Below are 24,283 nucleotides of genomic sequence, written 5' to 3'. Positions count from 1 at the left end.
CAATGGACAGATAATGAGAAATCAGCATTTAGATGCCTGAAACAGAAAATGACTACAGATCCTGTGTTGACATTGCCAAATTTGTCTAAATCATTTGTTGTGCAGTGTGATGCATGTGGGAACAGCATTGGTGCTGTCTTGATGCAGAATGGCCGAGTCGTGGCATATGAGAGTAGAATACTCTCTGACACTGAGAAGAACTATCAGATTTATGAGAAAGAGCTGCTAGCTGTGATCCATGCACTTACTAGTTGGAAACACTATTTGCTTGGTGCTGATTTTGTTGTGCAAACGGATCATCAGACGCTCAGATACTTTCTCACACAGGCAAAATTGTCAGAGAAACACATGCGCTGGGTAAATTTTCTGTCAATGTTCCATTTTCAGATAGTGCATGTGGAAGGCAAGAAGAATGTGGTTGCAGATGCATTGTCTCGCAAACCACAAGTGTCAGCTGTTTCTATTTCTTATCACCAGGAATTGGATGATATGAAAGAGCAGTATGCCAGTGATGAAGATTTTTCCAGAATCTATGAGCAGCTAATGAATAATCAACATCATGATCACTATGTTCTGAAAGACGGCTTTCTCATGATGCATGGAAAGCTATGTGTGACTAAGCAGTTAAGGCCGAAAGTAATGCTAGAAAGTCATGCTCCACCGTATGCTGGACATCGAGGCATTGATGCTACAGTGAAAGCAGTTGAGACTTTCTTTTATTGGCCAGCTTTGAGACGTGATCTTGATGCTTATGTTAGATCTTGCCTAGTATGCCAGAAGGTCAAGTTTGATAGACAGAAGGCACCTGGGTTATTGCAACCACTGCCTATTCCAGAGAGACCATGGGAAAGTATTGCCATGGACTTCATTTTTGATCTTCCAAGGACAACGACAGGGAATGATGGAATCTGGACTATAATATGTAGATTCAGTAAGCAGGCACACTTCATTCCTGTTAGAAAGAAGATAAAACCCGAGCACATGGTCAAGATTTTCATGCAGAATATCTTTAAGTACCATGGTATGCCACAGTCTATAGTCAGTGATAGAGACCCAAGGATGACTAGCTTGTTTTGGAAAGCATTGTTTGAGAATATGGGCACGACCTTGAAATTCTCATCTTCTTTTCATCCTCAAACTGATGGGCAGTCTGAAGAGGCTAACTCTACTGTCTTGGATCTGCTAAAATGTTATGTGTCAGAACATAAGGCAACTTGGGAGCATTATTTGCCATTAGTAGAGTATGCTTACAACAATACAGTGCATTCCTCTACTGGTAAGGCACCTTTTGAAATTGTTGAAGGTGGCAAGAAAGTACCTCCCATTCTGCAGACAAAGGATAAGATATTTGAAGCAGATCGGTATGTCGAGGGATGGCAAGAAGCATATAAGAAGGTCAAATATGCCTTGGAAAAGTCACAAGCTAAACAGAAAAGAGCTGCTGACATGCATCGTCGAGAACTCTTGTTTAAAGAGAATGACTGGGTCTTATTGCGCTTTGAAAAGGCACGACTGAGAAAAAGAAAGGGCAAGGAACGTCTGTTTCCTAAGCTGAGTATGCGATATTATGGTCCTTTCCAAGTCTCAGAGAAGATAAGTGATGTAGCATACAGGCTGAAATTGCCAGAAACCTGGAAGATACATAATGCATTTCATGTGAGCCTTTTGAGGCCTTTTATTGGCAATGTGTCAGAAGATATGGTGCCAGAGGAACAGCCTGAAGTGGAGGAATTGGATGAAATTCTGGTTCCTGAGCAGATTCTGGCCCATAAAGACAGAAAAGTGAAAGGACAAGTTGCAAGAAGGTACTTGGTGAAATTCAGAAATTATTCACCAATGGATGCTAAATGGATGGATGAGGTTGAACTGGCTGATTCACCTCAGTTGATGCAACTTTACAAGGAAGCCTTCCTGTTAGAACCTGCAATGGTTTAATATGCTTTTTGAAGCTGAATTCTGAATGACCTGTACATTTGTATTATATGTTTGGCAATGTACAGTTTTGACATTTGTTGTCAATGACTTAATCAATGAATGAACTTTCAGTGCTTTGAAGTTGTATCTGTTACGCTTCAAATGAATGATTTACATGTTGTGACACTAATAGTACAACATATATGCTATCGCCCTGTGTTGCATCCGGAAACATGTATTTGAAAGGCTTGAACCTGCGATGGCACAAATGGTAGTGGGGAATTCCTATCATCGCCCCGTGTCATCCGTTGGCAGGAGATACATGCGATGACACTAATCACCTGGGGAATCTGGTGATCGTCCTGTGTCATCCGTTTGCATGTGGACTTGCAATCGAGGTCGCTTGCTTCTTTCAAGAGGGGGGTATGTCACCAGGAGGTGAAACTTTTTGCAGTTGTTTTCCTTATTTACATTTCTTTATAAGTATATATTTTTCTTTTCTTTCTCTTTGGTTGCTGTTGCTTTCCCCCGGTATCTCTTGGAAGGGCTTGGGCCATTGCAATGTCAGAATGGGTCAGCCAGTGGGACTTTGGACCAGTGGTTGGCTAAGCCTGAGAACTGCACTGAAAGATGAATGACAGTGTCCAGGACATGGGCACTGAAAGATGAATGACAGTGTCCAGGACATGGCCACTGAATGAGGGTATAGGCCGGTACACTAGTAAGTGGCCGCCACCGAAATGTGAATGTATCTTGAATTCTAAGCAAATTCTGAAGTGACCATAGTGGTCAAAGATGGTCAGGAGACCAAAAGGAATGCAGATGACATCATCCCTAAAATTTAGGGAACTGCTATTTTTGGCAGTGTCGGAATTGAAAAGTGTTCACGTCAGTTTGTGCGGAATGTCAAGGGGACCAAAAGCTGACAAAGGACTGTTGTGAGAATGTGAACCAGTCAGGAGATTTTTAGCCTGGAAGATTGCATGTGGAAAAGGCTTAAAAATGTGCCAAGTGTCAAATTTTGGTGCATTTTCCTCATAGAGAAGAGGGAAGCGTGGGAAATTGGGAGAGGAGGCTCAATTTGCAGCCATCGTGGTGTTTTGTTGCAGGAAAAACCAGCATTCGTGGTGCATTCCCTTGCCCTAACTCAGGAATTGAGGGTTGAGCTTGCTCCCCACAGCCTCTCTCTCTCTCTTTCTCTCTCTTGCAGACTATGGAAATGCTATCATCAGATAAAATCAGGTACAATTGTGTGAATTTCATGCTTATATGCAAAGGCTAGTTGCCTCCTTGAAGAGGAACAGGTGTAGTTGGTTCCTACACCAAAGCAGGGACAGAAGAGGGTAATAACCTCTTCAAAACAATGCTGTTTCAGCACTGTTTAGGTGCTGTTTTTGGGCTGTTATGTTGCCCGGTTGATGCCAAAATGCAGTAGGACTTTGCTAAAGTCCTCCAGGACAGTACAAGGGTTATTTTGGGCTGAAAACAGAGCTGAAAACAGGCCTGTGCAGAAAATTACAGCAAGCTGAATTGTGATGTTTTGGACTCCATTGGGTAGCCTGATGCCTATGGAAGTGAACCTGTCAGTTGGGATTCATTCTGAGATGTTATGGAACAGTTTGTGCAGTTATGCTGGCAAATTTCTTCTAGAATTTGTAAAATTCAGCTGATGCAAGTAGAGTGCTTTGTTGCACTTGTGCTTTGTAATTTCCAACCTTTTAACAATAAAGAAATACCGCAAGGGGCGCCGGACTTCGGGGCCAATGTGTTGTTGAGCGAGGGAGCGAGGATTCTGTGAATGTGTGTCTCAGTAAGTCCAGGTTATTTGTGAATGAACTACCGCTTTATGTGTCCATAGACCGGTTTCAGATAACCTTGGCCTTCACAAGGAACGACTGCATAGATGTGCACTGGCAAGAGTTTGCATGGCCGGTGAGACCTCATTCATAATGGTCCGCACAAGCACCGAGTGCACCTTCGAATCACGATCATCCCAGCCTTGTAATTACGCAAGGAATTCATCCTCCTGAACCTAGGTCCAATGCCTCGAGTTTTGAGGACGCTACTGCCCTGAGCAATCAACCACAAACCCTCATGAATGAACCAGATTTGCATATTCAGCTTCCAAAGAGCATAGTTGGTTCCATCCAACTTGTCCTCCTTGTTCGTATAGGGGGGATCCATATCCACAGCAACAAAGTACGCGGCAAAAACGCAAATCTCAGCACTCCTAGACTTCTCTCGAGCACTTGCAAACAGAGCAAAGCACGAGGACCAATCAGCCCCCTCTGAAAACTGAGATAGAAAGGGGCTGGACAGCAGCAAAACAGTCCACCAAAACATACCACCCAACCGGAGGGAGGGGAAGCCGAGGAAGAAGTAGGGCTGTCGAGGCCACATGCAAATAAACCACCTCCAGAAGCTGTCCTGGCTGTAAAAAATAGCCACTACACCACCAGCCATTGCAGAGAGTGCTTAGAGAAGTAAACCGCAGCCACCTTGTACTTGCACCTTGTCGCCTTGCAGGGGTTGCACGGGGCAAGAGCACCTCACGAGAGAAAACGCTGATGTGGAGAGGCACAGAGAGAAAATGCAGCAGCACCTCCTAAAGAAAATGCAGCCGCTGAGAACGCAGCAGCAGCACCAAAACACAGGAAGAATGGAGGGGATCAAAACGCAGATGATGGGAAGCCGGGACCTAGTTGTCTGATACCATTTTGGAGTACGCATAGGTGGAAGCATAGACAAAAGGGAGAGAAGGAGAGATAAAGCAATTGTTGACAAGATCGCCTTTATTGATAAGCAAGAGGTTTACAATGGTGATAGCCAGCAATTGGGCATTAAACAATGTGCTTGAGGATGTGATGTAAGAGTGATGAGCCTTTATATAAGGAGGCCAAGTAGCCAAGAAGCTGGCCAACAGGAACAAATCAGCACACGACCTAGAAAATATATTAAAATACATGTGCGCCCAATAAAAAAGGTCGACGAGTTCCCTCACACGGAGATGCACAATATTCTAACACTATCCTTATGGGGGGTAGTTACTCTCCAGTAGACAGGGTTACACAAGACTTGACGAGGAAATTGGAAGGGTAATTTGGATGGGGTTGCTAGGATTGGGTGTGTAATTTTTTTAACCCAGTTTTATGCTGACTTATATGATTCCTTGAGAGGGCTATGTCGGGTTTCTGGGTGTGTATATTTTCTAACCTTGCTAGGTCCTATCCTTATGGAGAGTAGTTACTCTACACTAGACAGAGTTACGCAAGACTTGACAACATGAAAATCGAAGGGTAATATGGATGGGGTTGCTAGGATTGGGTGGGTGAATTTTTTACTGAGTTTTGTGCTAACCTATATGATTCCTTTATAGAGTTATATCGGGCCGGTGGGCATTTCATTCGGTATTGGCAGTAGGTCTAGCTAGGCGGGGAGCTCCATTGATTTAGACTAGGACTTAGGGGATCATTCCTCTTGTTAGGGTGGAAGGTAGTCAGTACCATATTTGGAATGGGTGGTTATGGGATGATAGAGTCTGTGCGCCGGATTAGGAGAGGAATTCCTTATGATTGTTGCAACGGTTGTGTTTTTTCTGATCATTCTCAATCCGATGGGCTGACAGAGAGGGTGGAATCAGGTTCTGGAGCTTATTCTTTGTGCTTACGGCTCCATGTGACCATTTTATTGGGAGAGGTACATTCCCATGGTCGAGTTTGCCTAGTACTACTGAATATTTTGGTAGGAGTTGGATTAAAACCCAGATTCCTGGAGACTTTGATAGCTTGAAGGAGACATAATTGTGGTGCCTGATAGTTTTAGGTGTCTCTGTGAGGGAGGTGTGATATCCCCTAGGTACGAGAATTTACTAGATCTTGAAAAGAATGGATATTATGTACAAATTGAGACAGGACTAGCCCCAACAAGACACCTCCTAGAGAGCCATCACAGATTTCTTTGTGGTACAAGCATCCACGTCAGAGTCCACCACCTATATGAGTGCCTTTGCTCCGACATCAGAATCCACCACCCATACCCACATCTCGGCTTCGCACCCCAGACGAGTTCTTAGGGAGAGAGCTCGAACCATTCTACAAGCTAGATGCCCTTGACCTAAAGCATGGAGACCCTCCACCACATAGAGACAGATCCGGGAGGTTCTACTCCGACATGACATGCTCCCATCACAGAGACTTGACCCTCTTTTTACTCTGAGATTTGTAACTTGGGTGCTTGCAGAAGCGTGCTTATGAATTGATTGATTGTGATTAGTGCCCAATCAAAGACTTAAACCCATGCACAACAAACTACTTCATGCTCAATACATAGTAGTGAGCATAGCAGCCAGGTACGGGACAGGACGTATAATACGGCAAAGTATAATACGTGTATAATACGTCGTTTTTATCAAGCCAAAATAAAAAATGCCATTTTTTTAAATAATAAAAAACGTGTATATATATATATATATATATATATATATATATATATATATATATATATATATATATATATATATATATATATATATATATATATAATGTATGTACATATATACATACATACATACATACATACACACACACACACATATATACACACACACACACACACACACACACACACACACACACACACACACACACACATACATACATACATATATATATATATATGTGTGTGTGTGTGCGCGTGTGTGTGTGTGTACATACATATATGTACACACACACACACACACACATGTATATATACACATGTGCATATACAAATATATGTACATATAGACATAGGTGTTAACATGCATACATACATGAAAAACATCAAAAAAGGTTTTATATATATATATATATATATATACAAGTGTATATACTCATATATGTACATATACATATAGGTGTTAACATGCATACATACATGAAAAGCATTAAAAAAGGTTTTTATTAATGTATGTATTAGAAAAAAAACCATTCAGCAAGTTTTTTATTAATGATAAAAAAACTCGCGTTTTTTAAATAAAAAACGTTTTTTATTATAAAAAACGTTTTTTATTTTTAAAAAACGTTTTTTATTTTTAAAAAACGTTTTTTACGTTTTTGTTTGAAAAAATTTAAAATTTTTTTTTCACGTTTTTTATCAATTGGACGTTTTTTATTATAAAAAATGTCCCGTCGCGTCCAATATATAAAAAACGCGTTTTATAGCTGCTATGGTACTGAGGGATGACCTAATCTACCATGTATTATTAACATAAAGTATGTACAATGTTGAATAGAGATACTCAATGGTAGCATTGCTGTTGAGTTCTCAATGACTCAGTGATGATTGACTTATGAATGACTGAATATGACTAAGACCTAGACTCCTATTTATAGTGTCTTATGTTGGTGAGTTGGCTACAACTCTTCCAACCCTAATAATAATGTCCAACTAAGTGTGTTCACACAATAACCCAACAACCATGTCCATACTTGGCTGCACATTGGGCGCCTGAACAATCTTACAATGATTCGGCATAATAGTCCTTACAAACACATGAATATGGCCACATACTCAACCTCTCAGCTGGTCATGGGTAGAAGCATGTCCAGTACGGATCGTCTTGCGAACTCGCTCTTTGCTCCAAGCAACGGTCCGAAGCCCAACAGCATGGCTACTAGACCTGCTATCTCCAGTGATCTCTCTGCCACTACCTCCTCGGGAACTGCGGGCACTGGAACTAGTCCCTCTGCCTTTGGATGCTCAACTAGCATGGTCGACACTTCTACCGAATTGCTCATTTCATCCTCCCCTGAATGGGATTGGAGAAAAAAGTATGAGACACATCTGATGACTCCTTCCTCTCCTCGGAAAATAGAATGGACTCTAGAATGGGTTGTCCTCCATCTGTATGGATCACCTCCAAGCCTCGTAGTGTTTGCTCCTTGGGCTCATCCTCCAGAATTTGCTCCTTACTCGGGGACTTTGTCACTAATACCACTTACTCTCTTGAAAGCTTACGTAAGTGCGTGTATGAATTGATTGATGTGCTGCACTAATTAGGGACTTAAACCCATGCACAACAAATTGCTTCTTTTTTATGCTCAATACACAGTAGAGAGATGACCTAATCTACCATGTATTATGTAACTATTTAGCTCTCCTAGCTCTATTTCACATAATGAAACCCATGCTCGGACACCAGACAGGTGGAAGAAGACATGGGGACAGGGTCCATAAGGTTTGATTAAGAAAAAGCACCATTCTTGGTCAAAAAGCAAGAAAAAGTAAAATTATTAATAAAAGTAAAAAGAGAAAAAGCAAAGGTAAAAAGGAAAAAGCAAAGCATAAAAAGGTAAAGTAAAGCATAAAAATGCAAAGCAAAAGCATGGATAAGCTTTTGGCAAAAACCAGAGCCCTTTTCAAGTATAAAAAGTCTTGAACCTCTCTTGTAGCATCATGAAGGAGATCATGGGGTGTGTGTGGGCATCATTATGATCATGGAGAGCTTCACCACCATCAACATCTTCTCCAACTTGCTTTTCAAATGTATGGTCATCCCTAGACATATGCATGGGCGATATGGACACGTGTACGGAGCTGTACGGACAGAAATTTTAGAAACCCTAAAAATTTCAAAAACCCTAAAAACTGCTTTTTGGATGTTTTTATCCTAGGTTGCTGTCACCATTGAGCTATCTAATGGTCCTCTTATCTTCTTGTGTGAGCTTTGGGCTCTGGATGAGCATACTCCGTAGTGGTGCTCCATCGCTAGGACTGGCACGGCGTGATTCGTAGTGCCAGGGACGGGTGGATTGCACACGGTGTATGTTTCTGGATTACCACCGCTAGGACTGGCACGGCGTGATTCGTAGTGCCAGGGACGGGTGGATTGTACACTGTGTGTACCTGGAATTGACTTTCCGGTGGGCCTGTTTGTGCCCGGAAATGTCAAGTATTGTGCAAGTACATGAACGGAGATTATCCTTTAACAATGTTGCATTGTGCACTCATGTTTGCCTGCCTTTGAAATGTTTTCGCGTGAACTGGTTTCGTTTGCATGCCTGACATGTGTGTCTAGCTCAGGGGTCGGGGACGCCCTCCCGTGAGCCGTGGAATGCCTTGTCTTCTGACAGGTTTTGTGGCGTGTGAACAGGTGGGAAATCCTTATTTAAATAAAAGTTTTAAGTTATAAGCCTTATAACTTACAGGTTTCATACTTCATTAAAAGTAGGTGGACACTTTATAAGTGTGGGCACCTTCTTTTGGCCTGGGCACCCTTTTATAGCATGTGGGGTGGGGGTTGGCCACCTACCCCACCTACCACACCCAACCTTTTGCATGGGAGGAAGGCGCCTCACTTCCAGCCCTTTCCCTTGCATTTTGGAGGAAGAAAACACCATTGTTGGCTGGGATTTAGAGAAAACAGGCTGGAGCACTCATTATTCTCATGAAACTGGTTGTACAGCAGGTACAGCAGGTACACCAGCAGGTACAGCAGGTACAACAGGTACAGTACCTTCATTAATTGCTGATTCTGGCTGTACAACAGGTACAGCAGGTACACCAGCAGGTACAGCAGGTACAGCAGGTACAATACCTTCATTAATTGCTGATTTTGGTTGTACAGCAGGTACAGCAGGTACACCAGCAGGTACAGCAGGTACACCAGCAGGTACAGCAGGTACAGTACCTTCATTAATTGCTGATTCTGGTTGTACAACAGGTACAGCAGGTACACCAGCAGGTACAGCAGGTACAGTACCTTCATTAATTGCTGATTCTGGTCGTGCAGCAGGTACAGTAGGTACACCAGCAGGTACAGCAGGTACAGTACCTTCATTATTTGCTGATTCTGGTTGTACAGCAGGTACAGCAGCAGGTACAGCAGGTATAGCAGGTCAAACCAATGGGGTTATCCGCGTGGATTTAGGACATACGCATTTCCTACAAGTGGCCCAGGTTGTTTCACTCTTCCTACTGGCTGTACGGTGGCTCCAGAAGATTTTCATCGCGAAGAATGAGGAATTCTCCTGCTCTCCTATGTCTGGACTCCTCTTCCATTCACCGAGTCAACTCCGTGAGGGTGCCCCATCGCTAGGACTGGCACGGCGTGATCCGTAGTGCCAGGGACGGGTGGATTGCACGCGAAGTGTGACTCTGGAGGGTGCTATGGACGGGGCAGCCCTTGGTGACTGCAGACTCGGCATCAACAAACATGTTTGGGTTTGACACTTTGTTTTCACTGTGCATTGCTTATTGGAAATCTGGCCTTGGGCCCGTGTACTTGTAACAAATTCTCCCAAGTAATAATATCATTTCCTTGGGGGGGGGCCGGCCGTTCCGGCCTCAGTGTGGTGTCATCTACCTATGCTCAGAGTTGTTAATTACTTTTTGCTATTTTGTCTTGTGCTATTGTCTTTTAAGAGTGTATATTAAAGTGCTAACTGGAGAAGTGAGTCCAGGAAGGGGTGACCCCTGCTTGGGTCTCGTTTCAGTGGTATCAGAGCACGGATCTTCCTTTTTCTACATTGGGAGACGATCCAAAGGCTTCCTGACCACTCTCCATTAGTGACTTTACTCTTATTATGGCTAGCCAAGCAAGTAGCAAGGAAGTGCCAAATTCAAAGGGGCACTCCAGTGGAACACAAGCAAGTGGACGGATGCCTTATGCCCGTGATCATGTATGGTTGGGACAGCCGTCCCGTGGCAAGGAGAAAATGCAGGAGCAAGAGCAAGAGCCAAGTGCCATGAATGCAGAAATTCAGCGTATGCGAGAGCTTCTCCATGCCAGGGAGATGGAATTGGCCAGCCTACGTAAGGACCCACATATTCAACAAGTGCTAGATGCAAAGAAAAAGGAGGCAACCGTCTTTCAAGACTTTGAAGCTTTGGCTCGTGGATCAGGGTTGAAACCTCGTGAGCTAGCTCTTTCATTCTTAGTGGATAAGGGTGATGTATTGCAGGGCCAGGATGGGGAGCTTGTTATAAAGAGATCTCCATTGGTGGACATGCCTGGGATAGCCTCTCCAAAGCTGAAATCTGCTGTCCACAAAGAGGAGCCTTCCATTACATCCCGACGTGATTCTACCTTATCTGGGAGGCATAGCCATGCCTATGAAGGTAACATTACTTCTAGAGATGATCGTTACAAGCCTCATTCTTCATCATTGCAGGTTTCTCATGGGCTTAGAGAGCACCGACATCCCCGTACTACTACTTTACCTGTTGAACTCTCCCATGAAGAGCCATTTCTTCATGCTCCCATCTCCACATCCTCTCAGGATCATGCTTATGCTGCAAGAGAAAGTGGTGGGGCTACACACATGCATGCAGGTACAGCACATGGTTCACGTCCACGTATGCCACCTAAGTATGCAGGAGCATCTATGGATGCCAGGGCTGATCCACATGAACGTGGAATCAAGAGGACGCATGGGGATTATGAGCATAATGTTCATAAGAAAAAGGAATTCAAAGCCGGGGACAAATCCGTCAAGTTTGAGACATATCATGGTGAGTTTGATGCTTCCAAGGTTATGTCATTTGTTTCCCAATTTGACATTGCTTTTAGTGATGAGGATTTTTCAGAAAAGTCCAAGGTGAGGCATGCCAGCATGTTCTTGAAGGGCACGGCCGCTCATTGGTGGCTTGCCGAAAAGCTCTCAGGCACTCCCGTGGACACTTGGGCTGAATTCAAAACTAGATTCTATGCCCAATTCTTACCCCCAAATGCCAAGAAGAACATCCGCAAGAAGTGGGATTGGGTTAAGCAGAATGAAGGTGAGTCAGTTCATGCTTATGTATCCAAGTTTTGGAAAACACTCTTGGAAGTTTCCCCTATTATGCAGGTAAATGATGAGGAACGCAAGAGAAAGTTTGAATCGGGACTCCAACCGGTTTACCAATCGGGCTTGGAGTTGTACCCAAACCACACTCTACAACAGCTCATTTCAGCTGCTTTGGCCACCGAACAATTGGAGCAAAAGCTGAAGCAAAATTATAGAGATGGACATGCTCAAAAGGGGAAGGACAAGGCTGTCCCAAATCTGCATAAGGGTGGACAGCCACCTAAAAGGGACTCCAATGAAGTTAAGGGAGCTCCAAAAGCTGAAAGTACCTCAGAGAAGAAGCGTCCCAACAAAAGGCCTAACTATGGACTTACTCCGGAACAAAGGGTGCAATATATACGTGACGGTAAGTGCTTTTCTTGTGGTAGTAAAGATCACATGGTTCGGCAATGCCCAAAGAAAGCAGGCAAAGAGGATGCAAAGGAAACCAAGGTTAATGTGCATATGGTGCCCGATGTACAAGGGGGGACAGCCCATGATGCTTTGGATAGGATGGTATGCAAGGCATGGGGACAGCTCAAAGATCAACCCGCATTATTTATGTTTGATGATTGTGCCACGGACAACTTCATATCATTGGAAATGGCTACAGCATTGGGCATTAGTGTGGATGACATGGGACCGGAGATTGAGGCCGGAAGTGCATTTGTTGGCAAGCAAGTCAAGGTCACACCCCTTATTGGCAAGCTTCGCATGCATATTCAGGGATATTTGGACCATGAGAACTTCCTCATTGCACCATTAAATGGGTGTGATGTATTGCTTGGAAAGCCTTGGCACTCCCGTCTTGATCCTCGCAAGGCTTACAAGACCAACCGGATCACATTTATGCATAGGGGCAAAGAGCATGTTATTGATGCCGGTGTGGAAGGGAATTCTATCCCTATTGTATCCCACATTCAAATAAATAAAGCCATGAGAAAGGGTCTTTGCTCGTACATGATTTTTGTTCGTGATAGAGTAGACCATGTTGATCATTCTTTTGATTCTCTCACATGTGATAGGCTGGAATTTTTGAAACAATATGAAGATTGCTTTACAGATTCACTTCCAGGGGAGCTACCACCACCACGGCCGGAGGATCATCATATAGACCTTGTGCCTGGCAGTTCTCCACCAAATAGGCCGGCATACCGTGTGAGTGCATCACAGCAGGAGGAGATCATGAAGCAAGTCAATGAGCTCATGCAAAAAGGTTTGATCCGCCCTAGCTCTTCACCGTATTGCTCTCCCGTACTTCTAGTGCAGAAGAAGGATCTCTCTTATCGTATGTGTGTGGATTATCGGGCTCTAAATAAACTAACCATCAAGAATAGGTTTCCTATTCCTCGCATTGATGATATTTTGGATAGATTGGATGGCTCGGCATATTTCAGCCGAATTGATTTGAAGAGTGGATATCATCAAGTACGGGTAGTACCAGAGGATGTGCATAAGACCGCTTTCAGGACAGCATTTGGTTTGTACGAGTATCTTGTTATGCCTTTCGGTCTTACAAATGCTCCTGCAACTTTTAACCGTATGATGGACAGGATTTTTAGAGATCATCGATCGTTCACTGGAGTTTTCTTCGATGACATCTTGGTTTATTCCAAGAGTGAAGAAGAGCACAGAAAGCATTTGGCCATAGTCTTTGAAGAGCTCCGAAAGCATAGACTTCACATCAATGCTAAGAAGAGTGAGTTCTTCCTCTCCGAAATTCATTATCTTGGGCACATTGTTTCTCAAGATGGCATACGAATGGATCCCGCCAAGATTGAGGCTATCAAAAATTGGCCTGAACTCAAGTCAGTGCATGAGGTTCGTAGTTTTCTTGGGTTATGCTCATACTATAGACGGTTCATATGGCATTTTGCTTTGATTGCTGCCCCTCTTCATCAGTTGACAAAGAAGAAAGTCTCCTTTCAGTGGACTTCATTGGAAAGCAAAGCTTTCTATTCACTAAAGGATGCAATCATATCTGGGCCCGTGTTGATCATTCCTGACTTGCACAAGCCATTCTTTGTGGAATGTGATGCATGTGGAGATTGTTTAGGTGCTGTCCTAAACCAGGAAGGACACCCCGTGGCATTTGAGAGCCGCCGTTTGCGTGATACGGAGCTTTCTTTGGGGATCTATGAGAAGGAGCTATTGGCAGTGATTCATGCATTGACCATTTGGAAGCACTATCTTCTGGGTGCAGAGTTTATGGTGAAGACCGACAACCAAAGTTTACGGTATTTTCTCACACAAACTAAGCTCTCGGAGAAGCATATGCGGATGGCAAATTTCCTCTCTATGTTTCATTTTCAGATTGTGCATACACCGGGAAAGAAGAATGTGGTGGCCGATGCATTGTCTCGAAGGCCGTATGTAGCTTCTATCTCAATTGCCTCTCATGGAGACTTGTCGTCTATGCAAAATAAGTACCATATAGATGCTGGTACAGTGTTTTGTAAAAACCAATGAACTAGTATATACATGTAGCCTTCACTTCCTGTAAAAGCAATATGTAGATGTAGCCTTTCACTTCCTGTAAAAACTAAAAACCAATATATACATGTCACATTTCACTTCCTCTAAAATAAACTCTAGCCATGGACAACAAATGGGTGAGCCATTTCCCCTATACATATTTCTAGTCATATTTTTCAAATGGTCTTAAATCGCTTTCTTATCTTTTGAGATTTTAGGCTATTATTGTAAAGCACTGTATAGTTTTTTTTACGTCTTACACGAATAGTTTCCTTTCTTAATGAGTTGGAATACTTCTGATTTGGTGGCTGGTCATACTCATGCATCATATGTGATCAAAGATGGGTATCTCCTTAAAGATAATTGCCTTTGTGTGCTTACAGATTTGAGGCAAAAAGTGTTGGAAGAATGCCATGCTCCACCGTATGCAGGACATAGAGGTATTCTACCTACTACTCATATGGTTGAACGCTACTTCTTTTGGCCAGGGATGAGGAAGGACATTGAGGCTTATGTACGTGCTTGCCTCACTTGCCAAAAGGTCAAGTTTGATCGTCAGAAGTCTCCTGGATTGCTTCTACCATTGCCTATTCCCTCGCAGCCATGGGAGAGTATAGCTATGGATTTCATCATGGATTTGCCTCGCACTCAGCAAGGTAATGATGCTATATGGACTATCATTGATCGGTTTAGTAAGCAAGCTCATTTCTTGCCGGTCAAGAAGACGATCAAGGCAGATCATATGGCAAAAGTTTTCTTATCACAGGTATTCAAGCATCATGGTATGCCTAAATCTATTGTGGGTGACCGTGATCCTCGAACTACCAGTCTCTTCTGGAGAGCACTTTTTGACAATATGGGCACAAAGCTGAATTTTTCATCCGCTTTTCATCCTCAAACCGATGGTCAAAGTGAAGCAGCAAATTCAGCCGTATTGGACCTTCTCAAATGCTATGTAGCTGATCAAAAGACTTTGTGGGAAAAGTATTTGCCACTTGTGGAGTTTGCATACAATAACACGGTGCATGCTTCTACTGGGAAGGCTCCCTTTGAGATAGTTTATGGCAAAGTAGTATTGCCTCCCATCCTACGTACTAAGGATGAGATTTTTGCTGCTGATGACTTTGTCAGGGACTTGGATGTTGCTTTTGCACAGGTTCGGACAGCCATAGCCCGTTCTCAAGAGAAGCATAAGAAGGCTGCAGACAAGCATAGAAAGCATTTGGATGTCAAGGTAAATGATTGGGTATTGCTGAAATTCGAAAAAGCTAGACTCCGTAAGAGATCAGGTAAGGAGGGGATGTTTCCCAAGCTCTCATCCAGGTATTATGGGCCTTTCAAGGTCATTGAGCAGATCAATGAAGTTGCTTTTCGTTTAGCATTGCCATCCCATTGGAAGATACATAATGCTTTCCATGTTAGCCTCTTACGAAAGTATGTGGGTCCGGAACCAAGTCTTCCTATCATTGAGGATCCACCTGAAGTGGATGAGTTGGAAGAGATTTTGCAACCAGAGCAGATTGTGTTTCATAAAGAGCGTAAGCTATCTGCAGGCAAGCTTGTAAGACGCTATTTGGTGAAGTTCAAGAACTATCTCCCCATTGATGCTAAGTGGGTTGATGAGGACTACTTCAAAGATTATCCGCAGCTTCTCCATGACTATTTGGAAGCTTTTCAGTTGCGGACAACTGTTTAGAAGACGGGGAGATGTCACCATTGAGCTATCTAATGGTCCTCTTATCTTCTTGTGTGAGCTTTGGGCTCTGGATGAGCATACTCCGTAGTGGTGCTCCATCGCTAGGACTGGCACGGCGTGATTCGTAGTGCCAGGGACGGGTGGATTGCACACGGTGTATGTTTCTGGATTACCACCGCTAGGACTGGCACGGCGTGATTCGTAGTGCCAGGGACGGGTGGATTGTACACTGTGTGTGTACCTGGAATTGACTTTCCGGTGGGCCTGTTTGTGCCCGGAAATGTCAAGTATTGTGCAAGTACATGAACGGAGATTATCCTTTAACAATGTTGCATTGTGCACTCATGTTTGCCTGCCTTTGAAATGTTTTCGCGTGAACTGGTTTCGTTTGCATGCCTGACATGTGTGTCTAGCTCAGGGGTCGGGGACGCCCTCCCGTGAGCCGTGGAATGCCTTGTCTTCTGACAGGTTTTGTGGCGTGTGAACAGGTGGGAAATCCTTATTTAAATAAAAGTTTTAAGTTATAAGCCTTATAACTTACAGGTTTCATACTTCATTAAAAGTAGGTGGACACTTTATAAGTGTGGGCACCTTCTTTTGGCCTGGGCACCCTTTTATAGCATGTGGGGTGGGGGTTGGCCACCTACCCCACCTACCACACCCAACCTTTTGCATGGGAGGAAGGCGCCTCACTTCCAGCCCTTTCCCTTGCATTTTGGAGGAAGAAAACACCATTGTTGGCTGGGATTTAGAGAAAACAGGCTGGAGCACTCATTATTCTCATGAAACTGGTTGTACAGCAGGTACAGCAGGTACACCAGCAGGTACAGCAGGTACAGCAGGTACAGTACCTTCATTAATTGCTGATTCTGGCTGTACAGCAGGTACAGCAGGTACACCAGCAGGTACAGCAGGTACAGCAGGTACAGTACCTTCATTAATTGCTGATTTTGGTTGTACAGCATGTACAGCAGGTACACCAGCAGGTACAGCAGGTACAGCAAGTACAGTACCTTCATTAATTGCTGATTCTGGTTGTACAGCAGGTACAGCAGGTACACCAGCAGGTACAGCAGGTACAGCAGGTACAGTACCTTCATTAATTGCTGATTCTGGTCGTATAGCAGGTACAGTAGGTACACCAGCAGGTACAGCAGGTACAGTACCTTCATTATTTGCTGATTCTGGTTGTACAGCAGGTACAGCAGCAGGTACAGCAGGTATAGCAGGTCAAACCAATGGGGTTATCCGCGTGGATTTAGGACATACGCATTTCCTACAAGTGGCCCAGGTTGTTTCACTCTTCCTACTGGCTGTACGGTGGCTCCAGAAGATTTTCATCGCGAAGAATGAGGAATTCTCCTGCTCTCCTATGTCTGGACTCCTCTTCCATTCACCGAGTCAACTCCGTGAGGGTGCCCCATCGCTAGGACTGGCACGGCGTGATCCGTAGTGCCAGGGACGGGTGGATTGCACGCGAAGTGTGACTCTGGAGGGTGCTATGGACGGGGCAGCCCTTGGTGACTGCAGACTCGGCATCAACAAACATGTTTGGGTTTGACACTTTGTTTTCACTGTGCATTGCTTATTGGAAATCTGGCCTTGGGCCCGTGTACTTGTAACAAATTCTCCCAAGTAATAATATCATTTCCTTGGGGGGGGGCCGGCCGTTCCGGCCTCAGTGTGGTGTCATCTACCTATGCTCAGAGTTGTTAATTACTTTTTGCTATTTTGTCTTGTGCTATTGTCTTTTAAGAGTGTATATTAAAGTGCTAACTGGAGAAGTGAGTCCAGGAAGGGGTGACCCCTGCTTGGGTCTCGTTTCAGTTGCAAGAAACGTTTCCATTCAGGAAACAGCAAGCCTAAGTAAACGCAAGGAAACGCGAAACCCATTTACTAGGAAACGTCGGGGGTAGGCTAAGATTTGAAAAGAACACAGACATTCAGAAAAAATATAGCACATGTTTACATATAGTTTTTGACAGAAGGAAACATGTAAAAGCATGTAACAAAGTAGATGAAAAGAAGACCATAAGGGCTGAAATTCATTAATCAATGATTGTGCAAGATACAACTTGTTTACATGGGAAGTAGGAGTCCATAAGGGCTGAATTTCAACCATCAATGACAGTGCAAGATACAAATTTATTACATGGGAAGTACACCCTCATCCTCAACTAGATCCTCAAGGCACTCATTCAATGAATCCTCATCCAATACATCCCATGCCTGGCATGGACCAAAAGAATAAGAGGGCTCTTTCCATGACAAGAGCCTAAGATTAATATGCACATAAACCAAGTCATCAGCCTTCTTATGCCCTAGCCGATTCCGCTTCATGGAATGTATGAATCCATACGTTGACCAATTTCTCTCGCATGCTGAAGCGCTCGACGCTTGAGACAAGACCCGAATGGCCAATCTTTGCAACTCTGGAGTGCCTGTACCATAGTTCTCCCACCATGCAATAGAAGAAACCTTTTGCATGTCCTCCAAAGCTGATGCCTCTGCAAAATCCCCTTGCTGTCCCATGTATTGTGATAGTTGTGCCTTGAATTCTGTCTTCTCTGCCGCATCTTTGCCCACCCTATCCAATGTCATCCGCCACCCTTTCATCACATCCTTATCCTTGTGTGGCTTCTTGATAAACAACTTTGGATTTTGGACAAAAGCTGTTGCATGAAGAGGCGAATGAAGCATTTCCCAACGCTCTTTGTGCCAGCGCCTGAATCTCCTCGTACATTGCATTGCCCTCGCTTTCTACTTTCAAAATCTCCTTTATTTGCTCAAGCATCTGATCAATGCCCTCGTACACCATACCCATGCAAGGTTCATCTCTATCCACCATGCAAAGCATTGCCATGACTGGCCATAAGACCTTTACATACTTTTCTGTGTCATCCCAAAAAGCAGCTGACAAGATTCGATTCTCTATGTGTAAAGCGTGCTCATTGTGTTTCTTCCTCCATGCATCCCATTCCTCACTCGTAACAAGCTGCTTCAAGGGACTTTTCACCTTCACCAATCGATGCAACATCATAAAATTTAAAGCAAAACGAGTGTCACCTGGCCTAACAAGCTTGAGCTTTGAATGTTTACTAAACATAGCCCTCGTTGCATCATGGTTTGAAATGAACTATTGGACTTCTTTGCCTTGGGTGATTGCGCGATCCATCCACTCGATAAGAGCTAAGTCCTTTAGCAAGAGATTCAAGTAATGAGTTGCACATGGTGTCCAAAAGATGTGGGGAAATACCTGCTCCACCAAGTGACCTGCAAGCTTGCAATTGGCAGCATTGTCTGTAATTACCTGCACCACGTTTTCCACACCCACTTCCCTAATGATCTTCAAAAGAGCTTCTGCAATGAACTCCCCTGTTTTCTGGCTCCCCGATGTATCAATAGACCTCTTGAATAGCACACCTCCTGCACTTGAGACCATAAAATTTATCAAGGGCCTCTTTGCCGTGTCTGTCCATCCATCTGACACTATGGAGCACCCATAGTGTGGCCATGTAGTTGTTAGAAATCATCTCCTGTCTTTATGTTGACACCAGGGCCTTTATTGTGGGTGTGCCCACCCTTGTAGGTGTTTTCTCATTTTTCCTCACTCCTCGTATTTTTCCCATTTTTTTTGTGGCTTGGGGCGCAATCGTGTGGTGGCAGGTGGACCTCTGATGCTGGCCGACTGCATCTGTTTATGCTGGAGGTGGTTGACTGTCTTGGACAGGTCGTGGACCTTTTTCAGTTGCTGGCCGACTTGGGATAGCTGGCAGACTGGTGCTTTCTACTGGTCATGGGATATATGGACTGCCACTTGGGGGCCATATAAAATGGCCCCACAGCCCCTTGCCACTTTTGTATTGTATTCAGGGTCTTCTTGTGTATATATAGTAGAGTTATACGCCTCTCTCTCCATCGTTGTCTATTTTCTGCACTTGCTCTTGTGTTTCCAGATTTAGTCATCATCTCCGTTGCGTATTCTGACATGGTATCAGAGCCCTAGGCTCTTGATAGTTCTTGGGATTTGTGTGAGCAAGAGGGGGACTATTGTGTTGCTGATTGGTGGCCTGTTTTGGACTATTCGGGAAGAGGAGAAGCAAGAGGAAGGCAAGCTGATTTGCTGGACAGCCACTTGCAGGTGTAAGCTCTTCTTTGTTCCCACCCACCCACCCTTTTTCAGATTACATCCCCGCAATGGCAGATTTGTTAGAGATGGCCGAGAGGCATGTGAAGATCCCTACACTCCCCACGTTCCCGGTGGACCGTCAATTGGACGGGAACAATTATGGCATATGGAAGGTCATGATGGAATCTGTTCTGGACTCTTACGACCTTGCTGATTTCATTGTTGTTGGGGTTCCACGGCCGGAGGTAGAGGAAGGGGAGTTACCGTCGACCCAAAAGGACCGAGAGGCACAGGCAAAGTTGTCGGATCGTGTCAACGCCAGGGTCCGTTCATTTATCTTCCTCAACTGCACACCGCAGGTAATCAATCATGTAAAGCATATGACGCTGGCCAGAGGTATATGGCAGCATTTGGCTTCTCTTTACAAAAGGGTATCGCCCATAAAGAGGATTTCCTTGGAAGTACAAATGCAGGTTATGAGCCCTGCAAAGTCTTCGACGATGCGGGAGCATATTAACAAGCTGCAAGCTCTTCAGCCGGAAGTTCTTCAGGGAGATATCATCAAAGGACATGGCCATAACGTTGCTGTCGCACTTGCCCTCTCAGTACTCAGCATTTTACTCATCTTTGATTACCAGTGGCAGGATCAGCACCATCACGTGGGAGGAGCTTGTGCCCATGGTCTTGGACCAGGAGGAACGATTCACGAACCCTCCACAGGGCGGAGGTTCGGAGGCATTAACTGGCCAACGGTCGAAAGGCCGTAACTCGGGCAGAGGGAAGGCTTCATCGAAGAAGTCTTTTGAGAAGAAGTCCGACACTGACCGCGAGAAACTAAAGGCAAAGAGGACCTGTAATGATTGTGGCGAGAAAGGCCACTATTGGAGACAGTGTCCCAAGTGGAAGACCGAGAAGGGTGAAGATTCCTCGGCAGAATGAAGACTCCGGCTTTTGTGCACTTGGAGGTGATGGACACCAATGTTTCATTTTCTTCAGGCAGGGAGGAGGTTGGAGGCCTCTCCGCAACGGATACTCGGGAGTGGATTCTAGACAGTGGTGCTTCCAGGCACATGACTCCTTCCTGTTCAGATTTACAAGATCTCTGCAGGTATTCTAGTCACATTCTTACAGGGGATACATCCACTATCCCAGTTCCCAGTGAGGGCAGGTTGGAGATAGTTCCCGATGGTGGCAGAGGTGGGAAGCATTCTTCCCAGGTGTTGTATGTTCCATCACTTGGTTTTCATCTGTTGTCAGTGCATCAGGCTTGCAAGACTGGCGTACGGGTGGAGTTTGATGAGCATTTTGTTGCTCTCTAGGACAAGGCAACAGGCCAAGTAGTTTGGGAAGGCGGAAGCTTTCAGCACTCTCTCTCCCATGTCCTCACGTTTGTGATAAGTGGCAATATGGTAATGGCCACTTAAGTGTGGATACGCTTCAGGTGCAGGCTTTCCGGGACGAGATGGAGGATAGCTTGCTAGTTGATGGCAACAATTGGCAAGAACTTTCCAGTACTGATGTTGGTGGTTCTTGTGTTCGTCAGTCAGAGGAAACTGAACAGGTAACTTATGCTCTAATGTCTCGTAATATTCGAGACAAAGAAACTCCTGTAGATGAGGATGTTCTTTCCACGGGGACCTCACGGAAAGCCAGGCAGGTGGCAGTTGATTACTTGCAGAAGGAGGTGGATTCTCCAAGCTTTGTGGTTCCGGATTCAGAGGGGGTGGTTGACAGGTTTCAGAAGGCCTTGCCTGGTCTTCAGACGGAGCAATAAGAGGCAGTCATCTTTTGCCTTGTCGTCGACAGGGGCAGTCCTGTGGTGGCAGGTGGACCTCTGATGCTAGCCGACTGCATCTGTTTATGCTGGAGGTGGCTGACTGTATTGGACAAGTCGTGGACCTTTTTCAGTTGTTGCTGGCCGACTGGTGCTTTCTGCTGGTCGGGGATATATGGTCATGTCGGCTACCTTTGGAGCAGGCTGACTGCCACTTGGGGGCCATATAAAATGGCCCCACAGCCCCTTGCCACTTTTGTATTGTATTCGGGATCTTCTTGTGTATATATAGTAGAGTTATACGCCTCTCTCTCCATTGCTCTCTATTTTCTACACTTGCTCTTGTGTTTCCAGATTTAGTCATCATCTCCAGTGCGTATTCTGACAGTAGTCTCCACTGCAGAGAGACAGTTGTCCAACCTGTCTCTTTCCTTGTCTAGAAGCGTGGTGCAAAGCTTCTCATAGTTGGGAGCTTTGTATCCCTTGCCAAAAGATGCTATTGCACCCACCATATCATGAAAACAAGGAGACCGCGCAATAACAAATGGCATACCACATGCATAAAAGCATCGAGCAACCGCCTCATCTACTTCATCACGGGATGCATTCTTGAACATACCTTCCACAGATGGTTGTTTAGCAAGCTTGTTGACGGCTGTCCATTGTTGAGTGTTGCTAGTTTTTTGCTTCTTCATGGCACTGTCGTGGTCTTCGTGAGTCAACTTTGCCCGGTCTTCAGCAGACACCTTGCAACACACTTGTATACCTTGGTTCTTAATGCCAAGCAAATGGGCTCGAACTCGTGGATAGGAGCCTGCAAAACTTGTCTTGCAGAAAGTGCAAGACCACTTCTTCCTACCCCCCTTTCCAAATGCTGCATTCTCGGTCACATATTTCCATAGAGGCTCAGGAGCATGAGGTGCTTTTGGCTTGAAAGGTGTGATAAGAGGGCCCGCAAATGAAGAGGGAGAAGAGAACATGGTTGCAAGAAAGAAGTTAGGAAAAGAGAGGGGATCTTTTTCTTGTAAGCTTTAAATTTTGCTCTGATTCAAGTTGTTTTGAACAGAGCCACTCAGAGACAGAGGCTACCTTGATGCATTTGCATTTCAAAGCTGTATGGCGAATAGCATCTGGGAGAAAGAGATGGTATTTAGGATTGAGGGGGCACTTGCAAGGCTCAAAAATGACACTCCTAGGTACATAGTCAAAGCAAAGTCAAGGAGGCTGGGGAGCACAATTCAAGCAAAGGCAAGGAGTGACTCCAAAAAAAAAAACGGTTTTTGACACTCCTTAGGAGTCTCCTCAGGTTGCATGGAGGATGAAGGCAGAGATAGAGTAGAGAGAACACTAAGAGAGAGGTAACACAGACTGTGTACTTGTGTACTGTGTACAGAGAATTTGAGAAATCGTTTTTCTTAAAAATAGGCACCCAAAAAAAAAATTTAATGGACCTTAGAAAAAAAGCCAAAAAAAAAAGGCCCTGTTGAAAAACAGGCCCGTTTTTTTTTATGCTTTTAATAAACTGCAACAAAAACAGGCCACTTATAAGTGGCCCCCGCTTTTTCTTTTAATGCGCTACAACAAAACGGGCCATGCCCAAGGTCAAAAACCATTTTTTTCACGTAAAAATTTGCCATTTCGTAAGCGTTTCCCATGCCACGAAACATGGCCCTTTCACAGAAATGCCAAAACGACGTTTCCTACTCCAACACACACGTTTCCTACAACCCAGTTTTTATTGCCCAAAAACCACTAAAATAGGTTTATATCAGTTTTCTTGCCAAAAAGAGCTTTTCCATGGTTTTCTTCATTGACAAGGTTGTAGGAGTTGTGGAGATTACTCGTGGGAACTTGGACTACTTGAACTTGGATATAAACTTGGACATAGAGCTTGGATATGGAGCATAGAGCTTGGACATGGAGCATAGACATGGAGAACTTGGACATGAACATGGAACTTAGACATATAGCTTGGACATGGATCTGGACTTGGTTTTGGATTTGATTTGGACTTGGAACTTAGACTTGGATTCATTGGATTTGGATTTGGATATTGGATTTGGTAGTAGCCCGGTGAGAGATACTTGTGGGTCATCCCCATGGTGTGCTCGGCATCAGAGATCTTGTGCCTAGACATCAACATCGACTTGGATATCCTACATCGGCATATCTGTTTGTTTTGTATTCATTGATTATATTGATCCTCGCCAGCGTGCCCGTGGATTGTTCCTGAATGAATTCCTGAAAGGGGGCGGGGCCTGTTCCCCACTCAGTGTGGTGTACTGTGCAAGATCCCTATTCCCTTCTCTCTCTCCCCTCTCTCTCTATATCTTTATCTCTTGGACATATGGTTGAGTCTCTCACGGCACCGCTGGGCTTTCAGTTTATCGGAGTAGGGTTTCTCTTGAAGAAACTTTCTTGGGATGACAGAGCCATGTCGAGAGCAGAGGGAGACCAAGGGCCTCATGAAGGGAACAACCATGAGGATG

At 44.5% G+C, this 24,283-nt stretch overlaps 3 protein-coding genes across 10 annotated transcripts in view; 1 reads left to right on the top strand and 2 right to left on the bottom strand.

Moving 5' to 3' along the window:
- Nucleotides 1–24,283, bottom strand: part of LOC147604075 (uncharacterized) — a 90,835-nt gene that overhangs the window by 64,330 nt on the left and 2,222 nt on the right. The gene's annotated exons all lie outside the window — the stretch shown is intronic.
- LOC147604077 (uncharacterized) lies at nt 9,737–14,693 on the top strand. The gene is made up of 2 exons (XM_086795496.1): nt 9,737–14,089; nt 14,579–14,693. Exons 1-2 carry the CDS (start codon nt 10,479–10,481, stop codon nt 14,631–14,633), a joined length of 3,666 nt encoding a protein of 1,221 aa, XP_086651622.1. The 5' UTR covers nt 9,737–10,478; the 3' UTR covers nt 14,634–14,693.
- On the bottom strand, nt 17,724–22,774 carry LOC147604076 (uncharacterized). Its single transcript, XM_086795292.1, has 4 exons — nt 22,194–22,774; nt 19,037–19,418; nt 18,643–18,907; nt 17,724–18,563 (listed from the first exon to the last, which is right to left on the bottom strand). The coding sequence occupies exons 1-4, from the start codon at nt 22,772–22,774 to the stop codon at nt 18,040–18,042; spliced, it is 1,752 nt and encodes a 583-aa protein (XP_086651418.1). The 3' UTR covers nt 17,724–18,039.

This window comes from Cibotium barometz, chromosome 62 (genome assembly GCF_041138505.1).
Source record: "Cibotium barometz isolate CiBa-2024 chromosome 62, ASM4113850v1, whole genome shotgun sequence".
Lineage (NCBI taxonomy): Eukaryota > Viridiplantae > Streptophyta > Polypodiopsida > Cyatheales > Cibotiaceae > Cibotium > Cibotium barometz.
Note: the sequence above shows the minus strand (reverse complement) of the source record. Positions and strands in the feature narration are given on the sequence as shown.